At 44.0% G+C, this 22,041-nt stretch overlaps 2 protein-coding genes across 2 annotated transcripts; both read right to left on the reverse strand.

Annotated features, from left to right (window-relative positions):
- Positions 1 to 590: 590 nt before the first annotated feature.
- On the reverse strand, positions 591 to 2,613 carry LOC142804247 (THAP domain-containing protein 1-like). Its single transcript, XM_075890988.1, has 3 exons — positions 2,161 to 2,613; positions 1,822 to 2,020; positions 591 to 1,172 (listed from the first exon to the last, which is right to left on the reverse strand). The coding sequence occupies exons 1-3, from the start codon at positions 2,229 to 2,231 to the stop codon at positions 591 to 593; spliced, it is 852 nt and encodes a 283-aa protein (XP_075747103.1). The 5' UTR covers positions 2,232 to 2,613.
- A 15,906-nt stretch (positions 2,614 to 18,519) lies between these two features.
- On the reverse strand, positions 18,520 to 21,163 carry LOC142803201 (uncharacterized). The gene is made up of 3 exons (XM_075888297.1): positions 20,968 to 21,163; positions 20,132 to 20,219; positions 18,520 to 19,288 (listed from the first exon to the last, which is right to left on the reverse strand). The coding sequence occupies exons 1-3, from the start codon at positions 21,161 to 21,163 to the stop codon at positions 19,141 to 19,143; spliced, it is 432 nt and encodes a 143-aa protein (XP_075744412.1). The 3' UTR covers positions 18,520 to 19,140.
- Between the last annotated feature and the right edge of the window lie 878 nt (positions 21,164 to 22,041).

Below are 22,041 nucleotides of genomic sequence, written 5' to 3' on the forward strand. Positions count from 1 at the left end.
CACCTTCATCTTTTGTTTTTCCCATTGCACGTGGACTCTCGTGAGTTTGTTGCCCAGCCGCAGCCCTTCGGAACGCTGCAATGCCTCCAATGCCACTATGTAGGCCCACTTTATGTGGTTTCCTTCAGCATCAACAATGTAGCTTAAGTTCGCCAAGGAATTACGGATAAGCTTAATCATGTGGCAGGCGTCTAGGATAATGTAAACATTCTTAGCATCGTCAGCTGGGTTCACAAAGCTTGAAGAAATTTGCTCACAGTCAACACGAAGTTGAGCACCTAAACACCTGGCCATAGTGAAATTCGACGAGGCTCCGTCAAATGTGAGAGAGACTACTTCAGCCTTCACCAACGCAAGCTTCTCAATGCACTGTTTGGCCAGCTCGGCCCTCTCTGCTCCTGTGAGTGAGTCTATTAAGAAGTATCCAACTGGCATCTTAAATCTGACGTTGATTCCAACGATCATGAAGACACACGCATTTGCAGCTTCAGGAAGACCGTCATCGTCAAGCCCAGTTCCAAAGTCAACATACCCTACTACCTTATCTCCAACTAGCTCTACGTGTTTCCTGATGGCCATGTCGTCTACAATTAGAGCGCAGTAGAAGATTCATCACGTGCTTCCGCAAACTTCTCAAGGAAAGCAAATGCTTCGGCTGTGAAGCCAGGAGCTCCTTGAAACGACTTGTACCAGCCCCTTAGTGTTCGCTGGGATGGGAGGGCTTCGTTGAACTTGGATCGCACATACTCGTACGCGGCTGGACTGTAAAAATGCAAAGTCAGTGCAAATGCTCGCAGCTCAGGTGGGTACTTGCCCTTCTGCTCATTGCCCACCCTGCAAAGTAGTTGCTGAATGTCATCCGAGAAAACAGATGAAAACACATGTGAGCCTTCTTCTGACAAGAGTTTTTGCTCTTGGATTTCTTTGATGATTTCTTGGGCGTTTTCATTTCTCTTGACCAGCCTTCGTTTAGTTTGTTGCAGTGTTTTGACCTTCTTCTTCAACTGGGTTATCTCTTCTTGTGAGTAAAGGACCTTGTCTTTGTAGAACTGTTTGGTTGGCGAGTCTTCAGAAAAATTTTCAGCTCCAGGCAGGTCGCACAACCCAGAACACTCAGGACCAGGCGGGGCCGGGAAATCTCGAGACTTGGGGTCGGGACGCTTCCGTTTGACCTGGGTTTGAAAGCATACGTTTTCTCAGACGAGCTAAAAAGGCAGCAAGCGCAAAAACTAAATGAAACCTCACACGTATAATGTGGGTACAATTAAGCTACACATTTTCTTTGAAGAAATAATAAATGTATTAAGTAACAAGCTTTTTCATAATCGTGCACGAGACATTGTATGCCAGCAAAAAGGACATGCACCCGCTCTAGTAATACTTTCCATTCGCCGGATGTGCATTTAAGTATTGAATTGTAACCACTGTCAGTATGCTGTGGATGTCAATAAAGTTTTTGTAGTAAACATTGCTGCATGCCCATTCCTGCTTAAGACCTGGTAAACAGGTTAGCAGTAATAAATAAATAAATATGTATCTTGATCACCAGTTAAGGCGAAGGTGAAGCAGTTACCATTACCGGTAACTTCACCTTCGCCGGCGGCGTCCGGTAATGCGGTAAACGGTAACGCAAACACGGTAACGATATTTTAAAACTACAGCTACTCCTCCACAGTACCGCCAATTCTCGGCACGCAATCAATGCCACGTATACTCGCAACAACATTTCGTGGAACAAGTATTATGTTGCGGCCGTAACGCCACAAGCGTTATGCACGCTAAACATTACGCTTCTCGTCCAACGATGGCAGTAATACCCACAGGTTTCTGCAGATGAGGCGGAAAAGCTGGAAACGACGTGGGCACACTTCCCACCCGCAGTCGCGTCGTTTGCCCAGTGCGGTCAAAGCACTCAGGACTGAAATGTACAGAGCACAGGCGGTCTCCATCCTTAGCGCGCCACCCTTCACGGTGAACTGCCCGCTCCCAAAGACTCCGAACTTCTGCATTCTTTGGAAACCTGTCAAGAAATATACGACAATCAACTGCGGCACACGTACACACAATGCCATTTTGTGCTCTTTCATGCGCGGGCCTGCAAGCAACTACAATGCGGCTGAAATGACCGCGAGTAGAACACGCTAAATTTCATGTACTTACAGGTGAAATGTGAGGCCAGAACCTTTCTTCAGCCTGTTTGTGCATCCGTAGGCAAGGCAGGAGGTAACCATTATCCAAGAGCAAGACTTGCACTCATTGAAAACTTTGAAGAGAACAGCGTGCACCAGCAACGAAGCGTGGAGGCGACACACCGGCAGCGCGCTTTCTGCCTCCGGCAAGATGGCTGCCGCTGGCGTCACCTGACGGGCGTCGCTTCCACTCCAGCAAGTTTTTATATCCTCCTTGGTACGGATGGACTTGCAGCGCCATCTAGGCGATTGTACACACACTAGTATTTCTGTTTTTGTACGGTTCGCATTTTTACCGCGTGGCGGTGATTTTTAAAGGGCGCGCCCATTCAAAGGTTGAAACGCACGTGATCCGCGTGATGGCGTCAACATCCGAAACCACGCGCGCTCGGAAAAAAGCGATTTCACTCGATTCCGACGCCTCGACGAGCAATCTTTTGGATTTCTCGAGCAGTGAGGAATCGGACAACGATGTGGTGACATCGGATTTCAGCTCCAATGAAGAAATTTTATCAGATCAGTCGGGAACGTCAGCTGTTAGTCGCGAGTAAGTTTGGTTTTCATCTTCTGTTTTGTTTATCGTGTTCTGGAACTGGCTGACTTGCTCTGTATGTGTCCCACATATTATTATTATTTCTAGCGTGTCTACTTCATTTGGGTGCGATGTGCTGCCTCCAGCACGAAGACACGTGGACTTCCGACCCCAGAGGGATCCGGGCATCGACCTAGGCATGACGCTCCGCAGTAGTGCACAATTTATAGCTCGAGAAGTTCTTGAGCTATAACTTTCATTTTTTCAATCCTACTCAAATACGCTGTTTTAAATATTTTGCATCTCTCATAACTTTTCCATAATTTTTTACTCGGAAGATATAAGTATACCATTACGAGGTTTGTTGTGAACAAACCTAATTATTTGTGTTTGTCAATTTTCGTTACCTATTAAATCTGCCAGTGCTTTCGTCAAATGTACCTTTCAAACCCTACATTTAGTACTTGCATTTTGGTATGTTATAATTTGCTGGAAAATTTTTTTTCTTGAAAAAAAAATCTCGCGTAGGACCAACTCAGAACTTCACTATTTCGCTATGCATCAGGCAATTTTTTGGTAACTCAAAAACAACTTTGTCCATTTAAACAATTCTTCTAAATAATGTTGCCCTGTGATTACTGAACATTTTTTATATTTCAGATTTCCACAGAAAAATTTTGTGTTTCAGATATTGCTTCGTTTTCTGAAAAAAATTCTTGAAAATTTTATAATTTTATGTATACAAATTTTTTGCGCAAAATAAATTTTCTTTATTGTTTCAAAGTAAAAAGCATTCAAAAGTACGTTCATTTGTCTTTACTTTAATGTATTGCATGGCACTGTAAACCTAGTAGCAACGGCACAGAAAATTCCTAGCTGCAACATACAAAAATAGGCCTATTTTCCCGTGGTAAGGAAAGAGAACTCACACACACACACACACGCCAAATTTGCACTCACACACACGCCACTCACACTCACACACACGCCAAATTTGCCAAACCCACTAAGTGCCAATAAACCCACTAAGTGCCAAGAACCAGTAGAAATTCGTGACTCTCTTTCCGCAGACGCAAGTGATCATTCACACCCAAATCAATTCCTAGCTGATGACCATCCACGCAAGGAAAAGCGTCCTGTAGAAATCACGCACGATGTAGCCGACGCATCGGTGCAGACTCTTGAGGAGCTGGAACAAAGCGTGGATCTCAGATTTACACAAATCGCGGAATGATTTGCTCGTCTGGAACAGGTTATTACAGACCTAACAACTAAAATTCTTCCTCTCAAGCCCCCTCCATTACCTTCTCCCGCCTAATGATGGCCTCTCGCCCCTCCGATAAGCTCTCATTCCTTCAACCATTAAGAATTTGGCAATGGAATTTTAGAGGCCTACAACGCTGAAAGGATAACTTATTGCTCCACCTGCAGCAGGCGACTTCAGTGCCAGATGTCATCGCCGTACAGGAACCAAACAAAAATTCAATTTAACAGGCCATCGCGTTATACAGCCGCAAACTTTCCCTACCCTATCGGTCACCACTTATGTTCATCGTAACATTCCGCATGTAACATATGACCTCTCCGATATCTATTCTGAGTGCGTCTTCCTTGAGCTCCTGCCACATAATTCTCGATCTTCCACTTTATTTTTATTAAATATCTACTACCACCTCCGGGAAAAAGCAGCTGACCTGTTGCGCGCGCCCGCACAAACGCTCTATATCGCAGGCACCATGTCTATAGTCATAATAGGAGATTTTAATGCCTCACATATTGAATGGGGATATAGGGCCTCTTCCGTTAAATGACGACAACTGTGCAACTTCATAAAACAACACGGCTGTCCCTTGCGACGGATACTACGCAAGCTACCCGCATAGGAAACAGTGTTATCAGGGACGCGCGCCAAGATTTAACGCTTGTAAAAACATCACTCAGCTACAAAGGGAGAACACTGGCATCACCCTAGGGGGTGATCTCTATTTAATTGACGTCAAGCCTCAGGCCGGTAAACTTAGACTGTGGTACCAGCTCAAAGCGATTGTAGACTGGGATCAATTTAGAAAACTTCGTGCGCTGAAAATGGCCACCTCCATTTCAGACTATGATACCTGAGTGGCAAAGCTACAAAAAGATCTGGAATTCGCGACTGAACAAGCACCAACTGAGCATGCAAATGAGCCGGTGGATAGCCGTTTGGTGCATTTACGGGAGGCGTACCAGAGTATGAAAAGACGCTGGCTTAGGCAAAAGCATAACCGCACATTGCGGCGTCGCAGGTCAATGACTCTCGACCTCATCACAGAGCACGCCAATATTCTTGTCTCTCAACAATGAACGCGGCTATGTAATCGGCTAGGTCGAAGCCTTCACTTTAACACAACTTGTTCTTTTCTAAGTAACTTATTTGAGCCATTAAAATCGAAGGCTGAAACTAGCGATAACGTGGCTAATTTACCTAAAAAAGAAGCGTAGAATTCACCTAAAATGCAAACCGTGATTCAAACCTACAATTCGCAGCATGCGACCGAGTCCATGTCGGAAAATGGGGGACTTCCCAACTAAGATTTAGACCATCCCATAACGGAGGTAGAAGTTTGCGCTGCATTACATCAGCTGTGCACCACCTCAGCTCCAAGACCTGACCACGTCATCAATAAATCGATCCGCAACCTAGGCGCAGGCTCGGTTAAGGTATTCAATGATTATTTTAACCAGCACTGGGAACAGGGCAAACCGCCTGCCCAGTGGAAACATGCCAAAGTGACATTCGTCACAAAGCCAGGCAAACCATTCGACCTAGCTAATTTGCGCACTATATTCTTCACTTCATGTGCAGGCAAACTTATGCATCACGTCATCTTCGATCGTCTTAACAGATTCAAGGAAACAAATCACCTCTTCCCTCCGACTACGTTTGGATTCAGGGCAGGGCTTTCCACCCAAGATGTTATGCTCCAGCTCAAAGAGGAGGTACGGAATTGCAACTTCCCAAATCTTACAAAAGCAGTATTGGTACTTGACTAAAGCATTCAACAGTATCCTACATGCGGCTATTCCAAAGAACCTCAGTGCACTCTACGCGGTTTTCCGCACTTACACATATGTTGCGGTCTTTTTAACGAACAGAACCGTCGAGATACACCTAGGATCGTTTAAATCTCCGACCTTCACCATCGTAAGTAGGAGTGCCCCGCAAGGGGCTGTCCTCTCTCCTTTCCTTTTTAATATACCTCTGATTCCCCTCGTGCAAAAATTAGCTACCATACCAGCCCCACACCACTTACTGTACGCCGATGACATCACACTTTGGACCAGCACGGGTAACTGTGGCACAATCGAATACACCCTCCAGAGAGCAGCCCTAACAGTTCAAAAATACGCGCAGAGCGTTGGCCTCAGCTGCTCAGCTCCTAAATCTGAACTCCTTCTCATTCGTCCTAGTGACCCTTTCCCTTTAAAAATATCCGTATAACCAACTCATCTCGCAGGTAAACGATAATAAATTTCTAGGCCTCCACGTTTGTGATACCGGCTCCAATTGGGGGTGCATATACAATTGAAAAAATATTAGAAGTGCAGCTCATCGGCCACTATGCCCGACTTTCGAAATTTGAAAGAGAAAGGCTGCTCTTTCAGAGCCTCAAAATCAACCTCACAGGATGCACTACCTCTACAAAATTTGTATTTATTTATTTATTTATTTCAATACCCTAAAGGCCCAATTGGGCATTACATAGGGGGGGATTTAAGTGAATACATACATTTCAAGCAACATGAACGGAAAACAGAATACCAAAAAGTAAGAATAAAAAGGAAACAGCAAGTAAATCGAATCACAGCATCAAGTCAAGTACGTTCACAGACATTAATCGAGTACATATTCATTAGTACAATAATAATGAAAACACTTAAGAAAATTACATCAAAGAACACTGAATAAGTAACGGGAGCAAAAACAGCAGGCAAAACGAGGGCAATCAGACACAGCTCAGCCATGTTTTTCACTATGCACATAGCCCAGAAGCATGGAGTTAAATATGGAAGGATCTGTAATTTCGGCGATGTTAGGTGGAAGAGAATTCTACTCGATTATGCATAATGACAATGGCGAATTTTGAAACTTCTTGGTCCTAGCAAAAATGGGGGCCACCTAGGGCGCATGATCAAGGCGGGGTGAAGTATGAGGGGCTGGAAAGATATGAGACTGGGCGAAGGATGAGTTGCTGTGATAAAGTGAGTGAAAGAACGATAGTCGAGTAAGTCGCCTGCGCATGGCAAGTGTGGTAAGGCCAAGGTCCGATTTTATTAAAGAAACACTTATGTAACGTGAGTAGGATGATGAGATGAACCGAGCAGCTTTATTCGGTACCATTTCGAGCATGTTAGTAAGACCGATTTGGTCAGGATGCCATATGATTGAAGCGTATTCTAGGGATCACCGAATCAATGAATTGAAAGCGCGCAGTCTTGTGTCCTTATTAGTGAAATGCAAGCGACGTTTAAGGAGGCCGAGTTTCTTGAGAGCCTTGTTAGTAGTATACTCTATGTGAGCAGTCCAGCTTAGATCTGAAGTGAGTATTACGCCCAGATACTTAAATGACGTGACTTTTTCTATTATCGAATCGTTTATTTTATAAGAACTATAGCACACAGAAGTGGTATTAGTAAACATTAGGTGCTTGGTTTTTTCGACATTAATTTCGATTTGCCATTTGCTGCACCATTCCCCTAACCTGGTAAGATCCTGTTGTAGTTCTGCAACGTCATCTGTGCAAGTTATTTTCCTATAAACAACGCAATCGTCCGCGAAAAGACGAATTGATGAACTTATGTTAGATGCAATGTCAATAATGTATACTAAAAAGAGAAGAGGACCCAGCACACTGCCTTGTGGCACACCAGATGTTACTCGGGTAGGATGAGATATGTAGTTGTTAAGTTTAACTGACTGAGACCTGTTGTTTAGAAATTATTGTATCCATGCAGTCGTTTTCTGGTCGAGGCTGAGGTGACGTATTTTTAACATTAGCCGGTTATGGGGAACACGATAAAAAGCCTTAGAAAAGTCTATGAAAAGTGCTTCGATGCAGATGGACATATGAAGAGCTGTGTGCAGGTCTGTCACGAGTTCGAAAAGTTGAGTCCGACATGATACTTTTTCTTCAAAACCATGTTGGGTTTGAAGAAGTAAATTGTTACGGTTGAGGTGACGCATGACCTGGGAGTGTATGATGTGCTCTAGTAACTTACACGAAATGGACATGAGTGAAATCGGCCTATAGTTGTTGGGGTGATTGCTGTTACCAGACTTAAAGATGGGTACCACATTAGCCAATTTTCAGTCATCTGGTATACAACCAGAGTCAAAGGATTGCTGGAAAATGAATGCAAGCAACTTAGCTGAATGTTGACAGGTTAATTTAAGTAGTTTGGCGCTGATGCCATCGGGGCCGGGATTGGTTTTAAGGGGAAGTCGACTGATAACGCTAGCTACACCGTGCTCTGTTATTAGGATTGCTGGAAAAGGGTATTCAATGGGAAGTTGTGACAGTGAAAGAGAATCATTCAGTGGAAGTTCGTCAGTGAATACCGTGGTGAAGTGTTTGTTGAATTTTTCAGCGGAGTGTTCTACCGATAAGGTGCTGCCGTCTTCCCTCATTAATACTGCTATCGAGTGGGTGCTTTTGGGGTTCACGATATTCCAAAATTTTTTTGGGTCCGTTTTCATGAAGTTAGGTAGCGTTTCGTTAAAGAATTTATCTTTCGCTTGAAAAATGATGCTGTCTGTTTCAGCTGAAATGTTTTCGTAAGCTTCCCAATCTTGGGGACAGTTCAAGCGACTTGCTTTTCTGTAAACCCTTTTCTTCTTGTTCAGGGCGCGTTTTACGTCTCGCGTGGACCATGGATCATCTGATCTAGAACTTATTGTTAGTTTAGGAACACAGGTAGCTTCAATTTCTTCAAGTTTATCCCGGAACAAACACCAGTTTTCATTAGTTGTACGGTCGTCAAAGAATTCGTAAAATTCCGCTGCGAAAGTGTGTAGCATACTGTTCATTTTTGTTATGTCGGTACGCGCATAGTTCAGCAAGTGTTTTTTAATTTTTGATTTCCTTGCAGTAGGAAGTGCAACCAAGCAATGGACAACCCTGTGATCACTGATTTCTTCTAGCACGCGTGTGCTACAGATTTCGGGGCTGTTAGTTAGGACCAAGTCTAAAACCCGATCCTTCCGCGTAGGTTTATGTACAAGTTGTGTGAAATTGTGATAAAGGAGCAGCTGAAGAAATCGAATACATTCAGATCGATTATTGTCATAAAGGGCAGACAGGGTGTACCAATCTATTTCTGGATAATTAAAGTCACCACCTAAGAATAAAAGCGAATTAGGAAATTTCTGTGTAACTTGTTCAATGGCATCACCAAGAAGTTCTGGAAACTCTGAATTGCTGTCGGGGGGTCGATAACAAGCGCCAATGACACAAGCAACATGACCAATGCGACATGATGCCCAGACTATTTCGAGAGGTGAGTCCACAGAAATTGGACAGGGGTGGTATAATTCGTTTATCACAACAACCACACCACCACCTCGGGAGCCGGTTCTATCTATGCGGAAGATGACGAGTGACGATGGTAACTAAAGTTCGCTGCTTGTGACGTCCTCAGACAGCCACGTTTCGGTACCGATAATGATTTCTGCAGAGCACGTGTGCATGATGGCTTTTAAGATGTCAGTCTTATGGTATAGGCTACGGAAGTTAGCCAAAAGCATCGAAAATGAATCAATGGGTGAAGGGCGCTGATTTTGTGACGCTAAGCATCATTTAGCAGATCGTTCGGGGTCTGAGGACGCCTGAACCACCGAGCCACTGGCTGGGTCAAACTGGTAAACCTTGCCTTGTAGGTGGAGTTTGTTAAAACGCACTGAAAAGCGGGCGTTGTCAGTGCGGTTGCTCTTGGCGAAGTCCCGAAGTTTTTTTCTTGCGAATTGAACACTCGGCGAGAAATCTTCTTCAAGCCAAACTTTTGGTGTCTCCAGGTTTTTAAGCTTGTACGATTTCCGCAGGGCATCTATTTTAGAGTTAAAGTTAAGAAACTTAACAATAATTGGACGGTGAAAGCCGGGACGACGTTGGCCAAAGCGGTGTGCCCTTTCGATATCTCCAGCTCTAATCTTAAGCTGGTCAGTGAATAAATCCCTGACGATTTGCTCTGTCTTTGTGTATCCTTCCTGATCACCCTCAGGAAGGCCTTTGATGATAAGGTTGTTCCTCCTCATTCTGTTATTCATATCGTCAACTATTTCAACTAGCTGTCCACTTGTCTTGCTTATATTCGACTTGACTTCATTCACAGATTCAGCGACAGCGTCAAAGTTGTCTTTGAACTTCGCCACGCTGTTCAAAGTTTTTTCAATGGCCGTGACACGAGTCTTCAAGGCAGTCAAGTGCTGTTTGATATCGTTCAAGCTTTTAGTTGTCTCGTCGTGTCATTCTTTTATGAGGGTGACCACATCCTCATTCCTGGGGCCTGGGTTAGCTTCCACGTCCCCCGCGCAGAGTAAAAGCAAGGTAAGACACGTTAACGCCAAAAGCAGAGACGGCCTGGGGCATAGCGCGCTGATTACTGTTAGTTTCAGCTGAGACTGAACATGGCGGAAGATTTTAGGTGCACTACAAGCAGAGAACGTGCCGATTCGAGCGCGATAAGTACACAGGTCAACGCCCATCGTTACACAAATTGCGGGGATCCACAGCCACAGAGCTTATTAGCAAAAAGGCTAACCAGATAAACAGCCTACCTATAACAGGAGAAGGCACAGGTCAAGCAAGGTGACACTCGTGGCCGCAAATCCCAGATGGAAACCGACTGTTCGGCGTTAATAAGGCTTGTGGTGGCGCTGCAACCATGTGACGTCACGGGGTGCGTCACAGCCTTTTCCGGTGCTCAGAACGGGCTGGATGAGATGGCGGTTTCGTGTAGCTTTCGTTGATCGGCTGATTCCTGGCGGCAACGAGCAAACTGCACGGGGCAGGATTCGATGATCTATAACAGGAGAAGGCACAGGTCAAGCAAGGTGACACTCGTGGCCGCGAATCCCAGATGGAAACCGACTGTTCGGCGTTAATACGGCTTGTGGTGGCGCTGCAACCATGTGACGTCACGGAGTGCGTCACAGCCTTTTCCGGTGCTCAGAACGGGCTGGATGAGATGGCGGTTTCGCGTAGCTTTCGTTGATCGGCTGATTCCTGGCGCTGACGAGCAAACTGCACGGGGCAGGATTCGATGATCTATAACAGGAGAAGGCACAGGTCAAGCAAGGTGACACTCGTGGCCGCGAATCCCCCCAAAACACATTAATGACAGTCTCTTCAACCCCAAAACACATTAGTGACAGTCTCTTGATATCGTTATTGCCTAAAAATACCCACCCCATCCATAACCATGACCAGCGTATAGCCACAGCTAGATCACTTCATAAGCGCTACGCAACTTCGAATCTGGTCACCTATGTTGATGCCGCAGAATACTCCTCTCGTCCTGCGTTTGCGGTGGCAGTATTAGACAATGCCCAGAAATTGCTTTGTAGCGCCACCTTCGACCGAGTGGCTCAACCAATCGAGTGGAAGAAGCAGGGATTGCATTAGCAATTGCTCACAACCAGCGGAGTATGTCTTCTCAGACTCAAAAACGGCCATTCGTAATTTTGCAATGCGTCAAATTCATGCACCTGCACACCATATCCTACTATTCCTCCCTCCCCCTTAATTAATAATTACCATTTTGTGAGTTCCCGTGCATTGTGGTCATTTCAGGAATACAGCCATCCATGAGCAAGCCCGAGCACTCGTCAACCGGGCAGTGGACGGTCTGCCTTCCTTTCGCATTGCGCCAGAGTGCCGATTCCCCTACCATGAGATTACTTTACATTAACGCAATTCCCGCAAGATCTACCTACCAGCCCATAAATCACTGTCCCAGACTGACCAAATCGTTTAGCACCGACTACAAACGGGCACCTTGATTGCCCCCTTCATACATTCTAAAATTCACCCATATGACACCTTACCTCATTGTCACCTCTGCTGGAGGCCCCAAGCCGACTTTCATCATACATGCAGAAATTGTCCAAACAAGCGGAATACCCCCTTCGCGGGGGCTGAGCGCCATGAGCGAAGGGAGGCCGCTCAACGACCGGACGACCAACTCCCGATTGTACGCTGGGCCATAGAGCTTGCCGAAGCGCACGGACTTTCGACCACCTAGAGCGGCCTGAGGGCTCATCGTCTTCTTTTTCCCTAACCCTATCCCCTTCCCTCATCCGACCCATTTTTGGCGTTATTAAAATTGTTTCCTCCTCCTCTTCGACGACCAGCCAACATGAAACGTCAACCACCACAAGAAACCATGCAGCAGGCAAGCCACCGGAAGTTTCTTGGTAGCACTTCCTGTTTGTGGCACGCTGGCACGCCCTGGCGGTGGGCTTTCGTGAAAAGGGTTTATAGGAATATGTGCAAGTTGGTCAACGCCAAACGCCACCCTCAGGTGGTGATCTTACCCGAAGCAACGGTGTCAATCATAGCATTCATCTGTACAAAAAAAAATAGCTCTGCAACGCATAGCATACAGCAACGCGCCTGCTTTGGGTGTGTTCCAGTACTGATCGTAAACAGCTAAATATACAGCTACGTGGACAGCGGCCATCATAAGTCCCATTCCAGTTCTCTCACAGGTGGCAAAATAGAGAGCTCCAAGAAGCCCGCGTCGTACACAGATACGATGCAGCCTAGTTTGCTGTCTGAACAATTAGGCGGCTCAGCGAATCGCTCGGATAAATCGAATCTCGCAGGAATTGTCGTCTGCACACAAGCAGACGCTTCTCCAAACTGTCAATGTGAGTAACATTTATTTTTTTAGATTTCAACATGAAATAAGTTAGAAACTGCAACAGTTACGTTTCTTTATTTTACCTTTCTCTTTCTCATGCGAGATGGCGCCTCGTCACGTAGAAGACGTCCAGACGTGTTCCATTTTTAGGACAGCATGGGCTCGGTGCTGTTTTCTAAGCTGCTTGCGTAGACTGCCTACGTGCTGTTCAAGAATCGGAACACAACCTGTGTGTATATGTACTAACTCGGCGTTCGTCGCTTAGGGCACATTAACACTTGAAAAGTGAAGTCAAAACAAAATCGCAAGAGCGGCTGGAAAACCATGGCGGCGCACATCGAGATTGTTCACAGTGCTTCTGCCACTGACGCCGACGCTGCCATCGCTACCTTGAGAATTTATTCAATTTTGCCTGCTTTCTGAGCACTAAATGTTGTACCGAGTTCTAGTTTTCACGCAAACATTCTTTCGGGACATACGTCAGCAGAAACGACACAAGAGAACGCACTGGCAGCAGTGGCAGTGGACTCAACCAGCTGTACACAACAGCGAGACACATCGGGGCATGCCGACTCTCTGCTGCTGCGCCGTCTCCTTCCAGTGCTCTCGGCGATCGTATTGCAAACCAGGCTCTCGATGGACGTGTACTCGTTGAGGCCATCAAGCTTCGTCGTCCTGCCCGGGTAGCTTGCGATTCGAGCCGATACAAGCCACCGCCGCCGCCTTTGCCGCCTTGTTGAATATGCGGCCGGCTGGTGGAGGTATCCGCCGAGGCGATTTCGACCAGCGACGGCGTGACAATCGTTTTGAGTCGACGGCGTCGTCGGTGCACGCCTGGTGAAATAATCGACAGTGGTTCACGGCCTCTTTTCGTCGGCGGCAGCGTGGAACCCGAAACCACAGGCTCAACAAGCTCTTTACTACGTGTTTTAATGGCGAAGCTCCTTAGGGTCGATCATGGTCTCCTGTCCGTCGGCGTACCACGCTAGTACTGGAAGCACCCAGTAGAGAGAGGGGGGAGGGGGTGCCAGCGCTCGCTCTTGGTGCATGCTGCGGTTTGAAAGGACACCGCTAGGGGCGCGGCTTTCTCTCTCTCTTTCTCAACAATACATTTGGAGTGGATTTTAGCTTCAGTGGGGAAAACTCAGCAGTCATGATTTTCAATGATAACGAGGGTGGTGGGCTTGCAGTGCAGGAGGTCACGCTAGAGATAACAGATGAATACAAATATCTGGGCGTATGGATAAGCAATGGGACCGAGTACCTAAGCGAACACGAAATTATACGTGACGACTAAATGTAACAGGAATGCAGCAGTGATGAAAAATAGGGCACAGTAGAATTACAATAGGTATGAGGTTGTGAGAGGAATATGGAAAGGGGTCATGGTTCCTGGGCTGACGTTCGGCAATGCGGTTTTGTGCATAAGATCAGAAGTTCAAGCAAGATTAGAAATTAGGTAACGTGGAATAGGTAGGCTTGCTTTAGGAGCTCACGTGAATACACCAAATCAGGGAGTACAAGGTGATATGGGATGGACATCATTTGAGGGCAGGGAAGCTAGTAGCAAGGTAAAATTCGAGAAGCGATTGAGAGAAATGGGGGAGGAACGTTGGGCTAGAAAGGTTTTCATGAAGAATGTCGATACAAACTAGAGGAAGCGAAGCAGGAAATTGACTGGTAAATACTTAGGAAACAGCAGGTGGCCAAGTTAGAAAGAACTATCGGTTAAGAAGAGAGTGAAGGAAATGGAGACTGACAAGTGGAAAATTGGCATGATTAAGAAGTACACACTAGAGATCTATCGAACTTTTAAGCAGGAAATTGCCAAGGAAAGGATAATACTCGGGGTAGTTCTCTACTGTTTGAGGCCAGGACGGGAGGGTTGCGAACCAAGACATATCGGGCCAAATACGAAGGGGTAGACACAGTATGCAGTGCATGTGGAGAGGAAGAAGAAGCTGCCGAACACTTGATAATGTTCTGTAAAGGGCTTCACCCAATAGTTCAGGATGATGGCGCAGAGTTTTTCAAAGCACTGGTGTTTAGGGGCAGGGAGGGCAAAATAGACTTTAAGCGGGTAAACCTAACTAGAAGGAGGTTATCTGATTGGTGGCTAAAGTCAAAAGACGAGTGAAAATAAACCCTTCACTGCAAAGTACGAATCCTCAACCTCAATATTTAAAGGAAAAAAAAGATAAATGTAATGGTTAGTTCACTAAGTATTACGGCTAGGTGACGTTAGCCACCGCCCGATCTAAAGGGTAAAGCCACATCCATCCATCCGTCCATCCATCCATCCATCCTTTCGACGCGGCCGGGCTAGACTGCACCTGCGCGTTTCTTCTTTTACAGCCTTCTCACCCGTCGCGTATACAATGGGAGAGTTTCTGAGTATTTTTCGCCACCCGTCGGTGGTAGTGACGCAGTGTCTGACCTTGCATCTTCTGTGCCGCGCAAACGGCCCAAGGAAGTTTGTTGATGTGAAACCGTGGAATGGGGGTTCTCGACGAAGAAGGGGACGGGGAGTAATAAAGAAAGCGGACATACAGGGAGGATCGTCTACCTAAACGACTAATATTATCGGATGGCTTGCCGCTTGATGTAGGTATGTATGTGCTCATCGATATTGCAAGCTGAAACTCAGTGAAAATGTGGAAGAATTGGGTAATGCAAAGCAATAAGGATGCGTAAAGGCGTAAAGCAATGCTGCACCTGTTCTGCAAGAAGAGGACACTAAACACCTTTGGTCCTTTGGCTCATCGGACAAAGGCGTCGCAATTAGGAGAGGTCACTCACAGAATTACGAGGGCACATTCTCTTTGCTAGCTCTTTGCTATTTTTCTTTATTTTTTCAAATACATTTGGGGTGGTTTGCAGGGCTGATTGGTGATGTTTGCAGCCTGAGAACTCATTTGAACAGGAACCTGTGTTGTATATTTAACGGCTAAACAACTGCGTATAGGAGAAAGAAAGTAAAAAAAAAAGGAGAACCCTTGCTGCTGAATAACGCGTTCGGACGGCACGCACAGAGAGAGGTGGTGTGCGTTGTCAAGGTGTTCACACCACTTGTAAATATTGATTCTGGGCAGATTTTGCTGCTAGTTAAAGAACCCCAGGTGGTCAAAATTTCCAGAGCCCTCCACTACCACCGTTCTCATGATCATATTGTGGTTTTGGAACGTTAAACCCTACATATCTATTGATTCCGGAGACTCCAATTTTCAGCCTGCTACTATTGAAATGCTGCTATTGTTCGAATTAGCGTCAAAATTTACAGTTTTATTGAATTCAGATCTTCGATGGGATGCGCACATCACCAATAATACTGCAGTTGCTCTGCGAAAGCTATTTTGTCTTCGCAGATCTGCCCTACTAGCCCCTCAATCTACCACGGTTTTAGCCTATACCACGTAATTAGACCGGTAATAGAATATGCTAACACAGTGTTGTTTCTTTACACACTCACTAACATTAAAAAAACTAGAAAATGTGCAGAGGGAAGGTCGCCAGATTCATCTGCAACAAATATAAATGAACTGCTTCTCCCACTTGCTCACAAGCTGTGGCATCCAAACACTAGTGGTTAGAGCGAAGCAAGCACGCATGAAATTTCTTTTCCAGCTTCTATTCTGCATAACTATTATAAAATTGACACGTTATTGTACACCCCTTCATTAGAGGCCCGCGTAACCCTACACAAACATTCACTCACACTAAAAGAGCACAATTACCACAATGACACATTCAAACTCTCATTTTTCACCTGCTCTGTCAGAAAGTGGGACTGTTTAGATTTCTACACTACTAACGCAAATTCATTGTCAGACTTTGTATCGAAAATTCAAAATATCATCTGACTATACACTAACGTTCCCAGTCCCCGATTCATTACATCACCATTCCAGGCATGTCAATGGCCTAGTGCTCAGTGCAGAGTTTTTTCTGGTTTTCTGTAACATGTATGCACAGAACTTCTTTTTTATGTTTACCTTTATGTGACATTTGTAAATCATCTGTATATATATACATTACTTCTGGCCTGTACTTATTTGTATTTCTTTGTGATTTCCATATGTATATTTGGATATTCTTTGACAGTTATTAATAACAACTAACATTGCATATCTTTGTGATCACGGCACTGCATTTCTGCTCAATTTCCTGTTTTTTTTTGTTTTTTTACCTGCTTGTCAAATATGTATGCTCACCCGCTATGGTCTAATAAAGAGCCCTGCAGTATTAAAAATAAATAAAGAAAATATTTACATGTTGCACTGGTAAAAGTGCTGCTCCAATGGCTACAAAAAAGAAATGCTATTCTAAACAGTAATTTTCTTTAGTAAACTGAACCAAGGCAGCTCCGAAAATGGCATTGGAAAACTAAGCAGTGAACTTTATTGATCATCCAGCGAGCCTAAACAACAAGCCATACACTATAATCTTGATAAATGTTGCTTGTTTACTAGCACAGTCAATTTATATCTCACTAAGCCGATTATTTGTAACTCACAAGCAGCCTATTTTGGTAGAATTTGTGTAAGATTAGTTCGACATCAGACTGCTGAATAACACTGATGCTACAAATTGATTGTGGCTTCTACATAAACACGATGTTTTCATAACACATATATACTACTCAGGAATGCTCTTAGGTTATCTGAATGCACAAATACTAGTAAGCTTGTAAAAATAATCATTGCTTTATTATTCTGTGTTTCCTTTTCTTTTATATGCAATGACAGTTGGTGATTGTGCAATCACATATGCTCTTGTCTGTACTGAAAGTAATTTTGATTTTTGTATGGTACACCTTTGTGTTATGTATACTGTTTTATTTCGTTTTCAATGCAAACTGCTTTTAACACAATGATTGCAGATCCCAAAATGTTCAGTAAACATACTTCACATGCATGTGAAAAACTTCATGGGGTCAGAATTAGTTTAGCCCCCAACTACAACACACTTTAACATGAAGAATCTGATATGTGTAAATGTACAAATTCATATACTATTTGGTATTCTGGAAATTTATAATTGTAACTTTCCATACAGTGCCTATAAAGTGCATTGCATAGCACACACTACATTTTGTAATATACAACTATAGGTTCATGTTACTAGCTTGAATGCAGGATGCCAGAACCTAAAGTGACTACTTAAGTAAAGTGAATGGCTGACTTACTATTCACCACCAGTCAAAGAAAAATTCAAAATGGATCCTCTTCCATTTGGAGTAGAAAACACTTATATTGATCTTTTTTTATTGTGTAGCCTATTTGAATGCTCAATAACTGCAATACAAATGTTCTTGAACTCAATGTATATGTATGGTTAGGTGCAGCAATCCTCTTCTATTTGGAGGAGAAAAGATTTATATTGTTCTTTCTTTGTAGCCTGACCTGTTTGGATGCTCAATAACTGCAATAAAATGTTCTTGTAAAATGTAAAATATATACAGTGTGGTGCACACACACATATGCATATCAGTAGTTTTAGTAGCTCTTGGAGTTTTTGATCAGACATGGCTATCAGGTTTTTTTTCCTCAAAGGAAGTGCATGCCCTAAAGCTGCAACACAGGTAAAGCTTTAGAGGGGCTACAACTCAGCCAAGGCATAGCATGTACCATCAAAGACACACTGCGATAATCAATTTCTACTATTGTGTGTTTATTACAAGGTAAAAATGAACTGAAAGGAAAGTACTTACAACCATGAAAAATCAGAATCGTACAAAGAAAGCTTCAGTACAACAATATTTACAATATCAAATATTAATTTCACGATGATTAAACACTACAAAAAATCATGCAAAAACAGCAATAAATCAAAACAAAAAATAAGTGAAATAAAATGGCTTTTACAGAATAAACATTTTTCAAACAGGTAAGAATTATTTAATCATACAATCAGCCCCACTTGGGCTGATTGTGTTATTATGTACTTGGGCTGAGTGGTAAAAAATAAACATGCATTCACAAAAATGAGGCACTCCCTGTACAAACAACAGCATAATGCAGAAAAATTGTACATATAATAGTCATGGCACTTTACAAGAAATAGTCATGCCACTTTACTCTAGAGCACAGAAAATAAGCATAAAGAAAAACTATACATCTTCAATCACTACATCATATAAGTTTTTTTTAAGAAAGAAGACACACATTCAGATGAGACAATGAAATTTCAGAATAAACTATGTAAAGACAATATAAGTTAATAATATTTTCCAAGTATTTTGGAGAGAGACTTTTTGCATAAGGCTAATGAAATGTTTTTTACAGAAAGCTAGTCGTCATCAGGAAAAGGTTGCTGTTGCTCAAAATATTTTGCTAAGCGCTCTGGAACAGCAAGATTTTCCCGATGACACCTATCTTCTGCCTCCATGCGCTCAGTGTGGCGCCGATCTCTGTTTGCCTCGGCAGCTTTTAAATAATTTGAAAAACCCTCAATTAGGGCCCGGTTTGGGTCTTGCTTCCGTCGCTTGGCTGGAGGACCCTATTGCTGCTCTTGCTGTTGCTCTTACTGTGGCAACTCCGCTTCCAGGTCTGCAACCACTGGTTGCAAAAGGCTTGCAGGGCGCACTTCTTTGTATTCAGTGGCCGTGCTCATGCTAGGCCACGAGCTTTCTCCTGCTGAAATCTGGGGGCTTGGCGCAGCTGACTGGGCACTGGCGACAAAATGCAAGCTAAATTTGAATCTTTTCAAAGGAAAAAGCCTTCGGTGCTAAATATACATGCAAGCGTAATTTTAAGACATTTATTCAAACCTACTGCCACGGTCGACTAAGACCACAGTATTCATCATTGAACAATGCAACAGTGTCAAATAAAATGTATAATAATGTATGACTATGCATAAAGCATCTAGTCTACCATGCTGCACAAATACATTTCAAATATCAAAATGACAAATAGTTCATTGTTTATGCGATACAAACAGTGGTGTAAATATTTCAAAGTACGATTGAAAACTTGTGCACAGCCTACATGTGCAAAGATATATGTGGTTCCATTTCTTAATAATTGAGATAACAAGTTAGTACTTGTGGTAGTTTTCTCCAACAGTTTTTATACATTGCAAGCTGAAAGAATATTAAGATAAATATATTGCTTCTGTGACTGTATTTTTTTGTGGATGGTAATGTGTGGGACGTTCGTATGACTCGAGAAGGAAGTGCATTTGGTCTGATTCCATAATAATTTTCTCAGATATATTAAACGAATATTATGCGAGCCTGCAACTGCAGCCCTGTTCGAATTTCTAGCCCCTGAAGATAAGAATTAATGGAAAATTGATACATTTGTGTCTGTTGTGAATAAACGGCATGCTTTAAGGCAAAAATGCGTTTTTTTATTTTTATAACAATTAACTTAGAACAAAGTGGAAACCCTCACATTATCATACATGTAATGTAAAGAAATTTATGTCGAATAGCATCCTCGCCCTTTCCTAGGCATATAAATACAATCTACTTCCTGAAGAAAAAATGTGCAGAATAATTGTAACATACCTTTGCACTCGTCGACGTCCTGCCCCAGCGTTGTACGCCGAATTTATCAGGTGCTGCAGCTCCAGGACCTTGGCCAGCTGCCTGAAAACTAAAATGAAGTGGTCTTCTGATTGACATTGTGCGAACAAACTAAGCCCATTAGCATCTGGTTTAATTTTGTCTTATTTGCTCATCTACAAAGCAATTGCAACAAAAGAATAAGGAGAAACAAACATGCTTACTGTAAACTTTCAATTACATATCCAAAATAACATATCTACAGAACGTGAGAGCAATAACATGATCTAGGTTCATCCTATTGAAAGAAACAGTTTCAAAATTGATATTTCTCTTCGAATTTGCAGGTTCTGTGGTCATTTCCAGAAATCTTGTTATGTTCCTTCACCAGGCGGTACTACGGCCCCGCCGCGGTGGTCTAGTGGCTAAGGTACTCGGCGGCTGACCCGCAGGTCGCGGGTTCAAATCCCGGCTGCGGCAGCTGCATTTCCGATGGAGGCGGAAATGTCGTAGGCCCGTGGGCTCAGATTTGGGTGCACGTTAAAGAACCCCAGGTGGTCAAAATTTCCGGAGTCCTCCACTACGGCGTCTCTCATAATCATATGGTGGTTTTGGGACGTCAAACCCCACAAATCAATCAATCAATCAATCAGGCTGTACTACTTTTCGGGAGCGCTTCCTTTTTTTTCTACTTGGTTTGGGAGAATTACGCTGCCGAATTCCAAGTTAATTTGATCAGAGATTATTTGCCACATTTGCTTTTTAGTGTTTTCTTATTTCTGATGTCCATCTGGTATTTTTTGACCATCCAAATTGAGCACAAAACTTGACCTTCAGACCACAGCTCTTCCGTCCACTGTTCCGGAGGGCCATGCGACGCGGCACATCATCTGGCCGTTCGGGAAAGTAATGCAGCGCAGGATCTTCCTTCATGTGCCCATCGGGAGAGTGATGCGGCGCAACATCTCCCTCCTGCCGTTCGGGCGAGCCATGCAGCGCAGCAACCACCACGACAGTCTCAACGTGCACTGACATGCCATTTGCAATAGAAAAGCAGTATATCTAAGCGCCAAGAAAGTTTGAATACGCACACTGCTGTGCATAATCTTAAGAATACTTGAGCGTACCTGCGGTAATGTAGATAGGCAGGCCGTATTCAATGGTGGGCAGTTCATCATTATCGATTGCAGGGTAAACTTTGGTCACCACATCGTTAATAAGAACGTGTATTGACATGATGTTGTGGTGAGCTAGCAAGAATAATGGTAGGCTGCGCCCGGTCGCGTTTTTTTATAGGCAAAAACAACAAGGTATTGTGGAGAGGGAGTACACTTATCTCTTTCTCTGGGATACTACAGGTGTTCAACAGCAACTTCTTCTTCCCTCCATCCACAGATCTCTCACTCTCACGTCCGCCTTCCGCGCTGAAGAAAAGGTTCAATCCCCAAGTGCGAACAAGCGCGTCCACCTGTTTTCTGTTATGAATGGTAGGTAACCAAAACAAGCGATTTGTGGTGGTGTGCGCATCTCGAGAATTAAGGTGGTGGACCCTGTGCTCTCCCCTACCTATACCTATTTAGTTTACCTTACACACCAACTTTCCCCTGCGCATCAGCGCGTCCTTCCCTATACCCAAACCGCTACCACGTCCTTCTGTACCAAGAAAAGGGAGTACAAAGCAGCCGCAACATGAAGGATACGTACGACACTCCACCTAACTATGTATAACCACAGGCAAGTGCGCTCCACAGCAGACGACCAAACAGAAGGAAACCGAAGGACGTGCTAGCTTCACAAAGGTTTGAACACCACGTTGCACATCTCGTATCGCGGCATCTCGGGAAGAATGGATGCCGCTATCAGCGGAGGCTGTTGTTATGTGCGTGATATAAACCCTGATTGTTGGCGCACCT

Source organism: Rhipicephalus microplus, chromosome 3, assembly GCF_043290135.1.
Source record: "Rhipicephalus microplus isolate Deutch F79 chromosome 3, USDA_Rmic, whole genome shotgun sequence".
Classification (NCBI taxonomy): Eukaryota; Metazoa; Arthropoda; class Arachnida; order Ixodida; family Ixodidae; genus Rhipicephalus; species Rhipicephalus microplus.

What these genes read in the sequence shown, in the direction of transcription:
- LOC142804247 (XM_075890988.1), bottom strand. Translation starts at nt 2,231, where the DNA reads ATGGTTACCTCCTGCCTTGCCTACGGATGCACAAACAGGCTGAAGAAA. An exon ending in TCTGGCCTCACATTTCACCT is followed by an intron (nt 2,021 to 2,160) that starts GTAAGTACATGA and finishes ATTTCTTGACAG; the next exon opens with GTTTCCAAAGAATGCAGAAG. An exon ending in CGCCTCATCTGCAGAAACCT is followed by an intron (nt 1,173 to 1,821) that starts GTGGGTATTACT and finishes TTTCAAACCCAG; the next exon opens with GTCAAACGGAAGCGTCCCGA.
- LOC142803201 (XM_075888297.1), bottom strand. Translation starts at nt 21,163, where the DNA reads ATGTCAGTGCACGTTGAGACTGTCGTGGTGGTTGCTGCGCTGCATGGC. An exon ending in CAGTGGACGGAAGAGCTGTG is followed by an intron (nt 20,220 to 20,967) that starts GTCTGAAGGTCA and finishes ACTTCATTTTAG; the next exon opens with TTTTCAGGCAGCTGGCCAAG. An exon ending in GGACGTCGACGAGTGCAAAG is followed by an intron (nt 19,289 to 20,131) that starts GTATGTTACAAT and finishes TTTTGTCGCCAG; the next exon opens with TGCCCAGTCAGCTGCGCCAA.